Raw genomic sequence first — 7,345 nt, 5'->3', positions numbered from 1 at the left:
CCCCCCCCCCCCCCCCTGGTCTTTGCACCAAAGAAGTTTACACTCTAATGTCCCCCCACGGTAACACACTATTTTATTATACATTTATATAGCTCTGACATATACCACAGTGTTGTACAGAGAACACAGAGCCAGTCACATCGGTCTTTGTACAGAGGAGCTTACACTCTAATGTCCCCCCACAGTCACACACTATTATTATACATTTATATAGCTCTGACATATACCGCAGTGCTGTACAGAGATAACTGAGCCAGCCACATCATTCTCTGTACAGAGGTGCTTACACTCCAATGCAGAATTGCAGCGGCTGTAGAGGGACTACAAATATCAGCAATACATTAAACAGCAATTCAGAATTGTATATGGATTGAACTTATGACTTAGCAACGCACTTGACTCAAGACTTAGCAATGCACCAGACTCAAGACTTAGCAACGCACAGGACTCAGGGCTTAATAACACATTGGACTCTAGACTTAGCAACACAGTGGACTCTAGACTTAGCAACGCACTGGACTCAGGACTTTGTAACGCACTGGACTCTAGACTTAGCAACGCACTGGATTCAAGACTGTGCGCGGTTAATGGTGACTGTGTGTGTTACAGAAAGTGCAATATTTTATCCAACACTGGGTTAGAGAAATATATTATAATAGGGAAGATGACAGTGTAATGTTCCCTATTATAATCCATTTCTTCAATTAAATGAAATGAAATAACAGCACTGTGTGCAGCTTCTGGGCACACGCACATCAAACACCCCCCATCCCCTCAGTGACTTACTTTATACTCTGCAGCAATTTAGTGCTGCCAGAGCCCGACATCATCCCGGCCACACGGTCTGAAGGGGGCGGAGCATTGACACAATGCCCACATCAGGAGGGAAGTGATCCGTCGGTGTGTCCCGTATACTGCCTGTGTTGTATTCGGGGCATATACGTTGCAGGCGGTATATGCCACACCCGAACCCCCCCATGGCGGGAGGACAGCAGCAGCTGAGCACACTGACAGCTTCCGTGCTCCGCGGCCTGCCATATGCTGCAGAACAGACAATTACCTCCCCGTCTCCCAGTCCAGTCTGCCCCTCTCAGCGGGCCCCCCCTCAAGCCTTGGGCCCTGGGGCGGCCGCACCAGCTGCACCGCCAGTAGGTCCGCCCCTGATGAAAGAGATACTGCAACTGATGCCATTGCTAACAGTCTGAACATTCTACTTGCCTAACGGTTATAAAGACCCTCTGGCTATATTACGTTCTGAATTACTGGTTCAGAACAAGAATACACATCAGTTAAGACAAAGAAAAATCAGTAATCTGCATATTTGTTCAAGGTCAACGACTCAGAATAATGAAGTAAGAGGGTAAGCAAGCCAGTTAGAAACTAGCATTTTTAGAAGGAAACAGCCTCCGTGACAGATTTTCTTAAAACTAAACAATAAAAAAATGGATGGCCCAAGTGCCATATACATTACATGTGACCAGCAGGCAAATCCCCAACTACTAAATAAAGAGCAGATATTAGCAATCCATTGTTTCACCAATATGCATTTGTTACTTCTTAGGGAAATGAGAGTATATGTGCTAGTTTAGTCTCTGACTGAACAGAGTTAGACTAGTTTACTACTTACTCTAATGTGCAGTATATTTTTTAGCAATTAATATTTTCTAGCACTGTGTAAATAGTTTGTCTATAGCATGAAATACAGAGAATACTAAGTATGCAGATGTGAGTCTTCTTGTATCCTTATAGTTATATTTGCTTTTCTAGGCCCTAAACTATGCAGGTGGAGATGTAAGGGTTTGTCTGCCCAATTTAATGGAAACAAAGATTACCAAAGAGGATGGATCTGTTATAAAAAGGTTTGGGCTGGCATGGCACCAATATTAATAGATTGCAGTGGAACTAACAGCAATAGATCCTATGGACAAAAAAGTGACCATCATTCATAAAAACTAACAATGACCTACTTACTGAGCTGCTCCATAAGGTTACCTTGTGAGGTACATTAATGCCTGTTTCTGCTGTATGTAGCAAGAACACAGCTGAATTGTCATACAATATGTAGGATTATTACAGAATAAAAACTTGCTCTACACAAATAAATGTACTAAAAATGATCTTGTGAAGAAAACTAAAACAGAATGAAACTATCTTGTGTATTGGTTCTAATACTATACTTAACTGACAAATAACATGAACTTTTTTCATACTAATTCCTGGTTAATTAATATTCCTACAAAAAACAACATTATTGCCCTATGACCTAAAAGAAAATATGTGGGCAGCACTATGTGCCATAATCTAAAAAGAGATGCAGAGTATGTTAACTATAGCCAGATTGTAGAGCTGCTCTTGTGAGATGGATATGATTGCTTCCTGTGTCGGTACTGTGTAGCTTCTTCTGCCTTTTTGCTTATATGTGATTATTGAATATAAAAAATAACTTTTTTAGTACATGTAATACAATACGTTTTCTGCATGTAAGAGAAGAAGAGCCTACAAAAAGCGTGTTTATGAATGCTCAAAAAGTTACTGTTCAACTACCCTTTTTCCTTAATTGGTATATCAATAGGCCTTCTTTCCCTATACCTAGAAGTTCCAATTTTCCTGCAGTCTTACGCTCTATTACTTGAAGCCAATATAGTTTTACTTAATGGTGCATATTTTTTAAAGATATAAATAAACACACACACACATAAAATACTGTACAAAGTTGTTCCCTTTCCTTGAAGGTCACCACAAAGCTCACTCTTTACTGTTAGAGATGTGAAAAAGTCTTTCAAGTACGTTAGTCATCAGTCACATAAAGAACAAGCTTATTATTTAATAGACTACTGACAAATCATCCCAAATATGTTTTATTGTTGCCATTATCAATTTAAATGTTTTACCTGTTCACTAAGGCAGTGGTCCCCAACCCCCGGGCCGCGGGACCGGTACCGGTCCGTGGATCAAATGGTACCGGGCCGCCCAAGGAACATTAAATTATTTCCATTTTATTTACTGTGGTGTATTTCTCTCGGGTTTGTCCGACTTTCCAGGACGAGAGGTTAACCGGGAGCTGAGAGACGTCACCTAAAGCCGCACCAATACCGCGCATGCGCAAAATATCGTGATATCGGGGCGGTTTTAGGTGACGTCTGGAGCTGAGCGGCTGCAAGCGGCAGTGGCATTGTAGCTTTGGTAAAGAGAAGGTGTGTATCACTCTTCTCTCTGTTCACCGGTACTTTCTCATGTTTAACAGTGCTTGGTGTACATGTATATTGTGTTTGCTCAAATTTAACCCACAAATTAGCAAAAATGAGTACGAAACAGACGTCGTTAGAAAGTTTCCTTGGGAAAAAGAAAAGGCCCAGTGAAGAGACAGAAGAAGGGCCTTCAACATCAAAGAAACATGTAACTTTTAACAGACAATACCATGAGTCCTACTTGAAATATGGATTTATCGGGACAGGTGATTCCCACACACCAAAACCGCTCTGCATAGTTTGCGGCGACCAGCTCTCTAATGAGTCAATGAAACCTTCAAAACTGCTTCGCCACTTGAACACCAATTTTACCGCGGCCCAGCGGGCCACGGTAAAATTATCAACTGTTGACCGGTCCACGGCGATAAAAAGGTTGGGGAGCACTGCATTAAGGGACACAGGATTCAGTTATTCTGAGGCTACTTGGTTATACTGCCACCTATAGGAGGAATTGGACACTGGCAAACAAAAAAAGCCATTGGCCAGCCTGTTATAACCTTTTCCATCCCAGCATCCTTCAGTTTTTTAAGAGATCAAGTCAAAGGTGGTTATATCAGTTATATTTCCTTGAACACTCTCACCCACAAGTTTGCATTCCCTGTTTCCATCCCCTCTGCTAGGCATGTGTCTGAGCTGGTAACTTTATCCTGTAAAGAACCCTTGTTGGTCAAGGATGAGATGGTATTAGGACCTGGAGCCTCTTTCCTTAGGTGGTTTTCGCCTTTCATCTCAACCAAGACAATGTTCTTCCATCTTTCTGTTTAGCTCCTGTACACAGAAGGAAATGCCTCTTTACCTCCATCATCCATTAGGAAGACTTTCTGATGGTCCCTGTAAAGGGGAACCAGCTTCTTGTCCCACCATCTCTCGGTGATGCAGGAAGATCATCTTACAGGCATCTGATTTCAAAGCTAAGTTTCCTCTTTCTCCTGTCACAGCACACTCTGCTAGGGCTGGGGTTGCTTCTTGAGCTTTTCCACATCAGGCAACTGTGTCACTGATTTTTACCAGGTGTATGTTCAGGCCTCATCTGGTGCCAGCTTCAGGTCTTAAGCTCCATGAGCTGCAGCCTGCCCCCAGTTCTATTGTTTTTATGTGGGTCTGGTAGTGTTTCATTACTGTTTCCCAATTTGATGGCCAATTACTTTTTTGTTTGCCCGTGTCCAATTCCTCAGTTGTTTCTGTATAACTAAATCCTGTGTCTTAATAAACTTCAAGAAATGTTTTTTACGGTAAGTACAAAAATCCTGTTTTTGCAGAGTCTAGAGTTATGCACTCACATCAAATATTTGTTGCTGTTCCTGTGCAGATGCTGCTGGGCTGAATCACCCACTTGTGTCTCTCTGGGGCTTCAGTGGAGACATGATCCTGCTGGAGCTGTCAGTTTTGGTCCTCCCTCCAGAGATATGTCTCAGTTCTCCTAATGTATTCTCAGTAGTATAAAATAAATGAGCAATCAGACAGGGAGGCTATCACCTTATGCAATGCTGGCTGGTTTATAGACCTGCAAACCTGTGCACAAAGATTTCTGTGCTGGATCCCTCAAGGGATATAGGAAGTCTGCAAGTTTTTTAAACAAACAACATGAACTCCCACCTTAAATGTACGCTTTGGATGGTTTAAATTTTTTTATGTTTTAGAATTCTGCGTTGAGTTCACAAGTAACTATAAAATCAAAGAAGCAGTGGGTTTTTATTACTAAATCTCGGAATGGTTCTGAATCTCATCAAAACAAGTACATTTGTGTAAGCCTTGTTTTAGGTGCTTATCAGTGTGCCCAGGCTGTGATGGGGCATGTCTTAATAGTTTAGCATTATCAACATCTTATTTCATATGTTAATACAAAACCTTCGGTGACAGCGGAGGGATGTAATCACAATCTCTTATCAGTATTGTGCAGCAGAGGTACCGTAGACTCATTATGAAGCAGAGGAGTCCCTGTTGTCTGCGTAAATTAATAATGCTGACACTTATGCAATCCCTAAAACATTAAGTCTTCCTACAGGGTATAATTGTCTATAACAGCAGTGTGATGCAACCTGGTTTGAGAGATTTATGTGAAAACAAACATCTAAATGAAAATCCTACTTAAAATTCATCTCCAAATCCTACTTAATAGGAGCCATCTGGAACACCACTCAAGCCTACATAGTGAATATTAGAGATGACAAGCTATTGGCTGATTAATTAACAAAATAAATAGATGTTTCTTAGATGCTCTTGGATCTCAGAATACTGTGCAGCCAATGCAGCATTGCAAATGTAAAACAGCATTTTGTAATTATAAAGGTGCATATATTTGACCAGCTAAGTACATTCAGGCATAAAGTAACAAGACATACAGTATATTTAATAAACAGACATAATGTATAACTCAATGTAGGGAAGACAGTGGTGAATGTAAGTAGAGCATGATTATATGTTTTACACCCTGTCATTCAGTTGAGAGTCACCTGAACATGGAGATGCTATAAATTGGATTGCTCCCCCTCCATGTAAATAACACTTAGGGACTCCCTCTTCTGCCGCAACGCTCCATGATATGATGTTCCAAATCCCTTGTCAGCTATAAGAAGCTCTGCATCTAGAGTAATTTAGAAAGCTATATTCATCTTTAATTAGTGCACATCCAGCAGAAAAGGAAGTATTAAATCACAAAGGTATATCCTGAGCCTTCTGGTCCCACAGAGCCTGGTTGCTATTTCTAGTGCTGCTAATTCTGTTTAGAGAGCAATCCAGTCCTTTAAATGGTGCAGTTAAACTGTTTATGTAAAAGAGATCAGGTTTTTACTCACTCAGGGAGAGTCATCATCATGTTAGTTTTTGGATTATAGTGTTATATGCTTTACTGCCAGTGATATCAGCACCGCAGCCAAATTTTATACATGCAGCTGTAAATTTACAGCATTTTGTGACTGTACAGAGGAAGGCTTGAAGGTGAATTGGAGCTGTGTCTGAATGCACTTGTTTTGGTTCTATTAGAATTATATACACATACAACAATAAAGTCGTTAAGTGGTGCTATTGTCTCCTCCTTTCACAAATGTTCATTGCCAAGATTGTCACAAAGGTTTATGTCTGTCAGCATTTGCAGAAAATGACAAGTGTATGACTTTAAATAGTATGTTGCTTATAACTTAGGGTATGGAAGGTAAGTGGAGGTGTTGTCCGTTACAACCCTTCAGATTCCAGCTGAAATGTTACAGACTTTTGTAGGATTTGATACCTGTTTCAAAAGTGCATCACCCTTTTTAGAGTATACACACTACTAACAATTGTGTTTTCACTCTTCAGAACAATGATGCATAAAGCCAGCACACAGAAGAGGACTGTGGTGAAGGACCAGCATGGGAAACATGTTTTCGTTGAGCATTTGGAGGATGTTCCTGAAGCGTTCCACAAGGATTCCCTCCATACTGACCTCCAGCAACTTCTCACCCGCGTCTGCAGAGAAGACTATGAGCAAGAGGCCAAATGAGAGGCTGCTGAGCCACACTTACAACACATATCTGTAGTCAGTATGCAAACGATACATTCTCCTCACGCACAAGGGCCACGCGTGATGTCCGCTGGGTGACACTGGCACTCCTGTTCTGCAAATGTTGTAAACAAAATGATCAGCTTTGTGTGTCTGTTTGTAAATGCAAAGATTATTTGTGACCAAAGATAGCATCCTTTTGGATGGTATACCAATGTTATTCTTTTCTTTTTCCATTTCAGTTGAGTTTAGGTTGACCTTTTTCTCCTACATGTTAGCTTCGTCCACAGGCCTCTTCAAAGTGTCTGCCAAGCCAACTTTAAAATAGGATGGACCTGACAGTGCTACATATACAAAGTGAATGTGCTTGGATTAGAAGAATTTAAACTTTCCTGCAGGCCTTGACTACACTTTGCTTAGCAGGAGGCAAAGTAGTGAATGAAAGTGACTGTTCAGAGACTTGGTATTACTTGGGGCATTTAGAACAGGATTCAAAGCATCGACATACAACTACTAAAGCTCCAGGTTACTCTACTGTCTATCAGTGGTTCTAAGACATCAAGTGAGGTTTCCTGAAGAAAAAACGTAATCAAATAACCAATCTGCTAGCTGCTTATAT

At 41.0% G+C, this 7,345-nt stretch overlaps 1 protein-coding gene across 1 annotated transcript in view; it reads left to right on the top strand.

Moving 5' to 3' along the window:
* The window catches only part of ANK2 (ankyrin 2), a 168,320-nt gene extending 161,671 nt beyond the window's left edge, over positions 1-6,649 (top strand). The window contains exon 49 of the mRNA XM_018569969.1: positions 6,543-6,649. Within this exon, the coding sequence (XP_018425471.1) occupies positions 6,543-6,557 (15 nt within the window). The 3' untranslated portion in view covers positions 6,558-6,649. The remainder of the gene's footprint in view (positions 1-6,542) is intronic.
* The last annotated feature ends 696 nt before the right edge of the window (positions 6,650-7,345 follow it).

Source organism: Nanorana parkeri, unplaced genomic scaffold (assembly GCF_000935625.1).
Source record: "Nanorana parkeri isolate BGI_ZX_2015 unplaced genomic scaffold, ASM93562v1 scaffold36, whole genome shotgun sequence".
Classification (NCBI taxonomy): domain Eukaryota; kingdom Metazoa; phylum Chordata; class Amphibia; order Anura; family Dicroglossidae; genus Nanorana; species Nanorana parkeri.
Note: the sequence above shows the minus strand (reverse complement) of the source record. Positions and strands in the feature narration are given on the sequence as shown.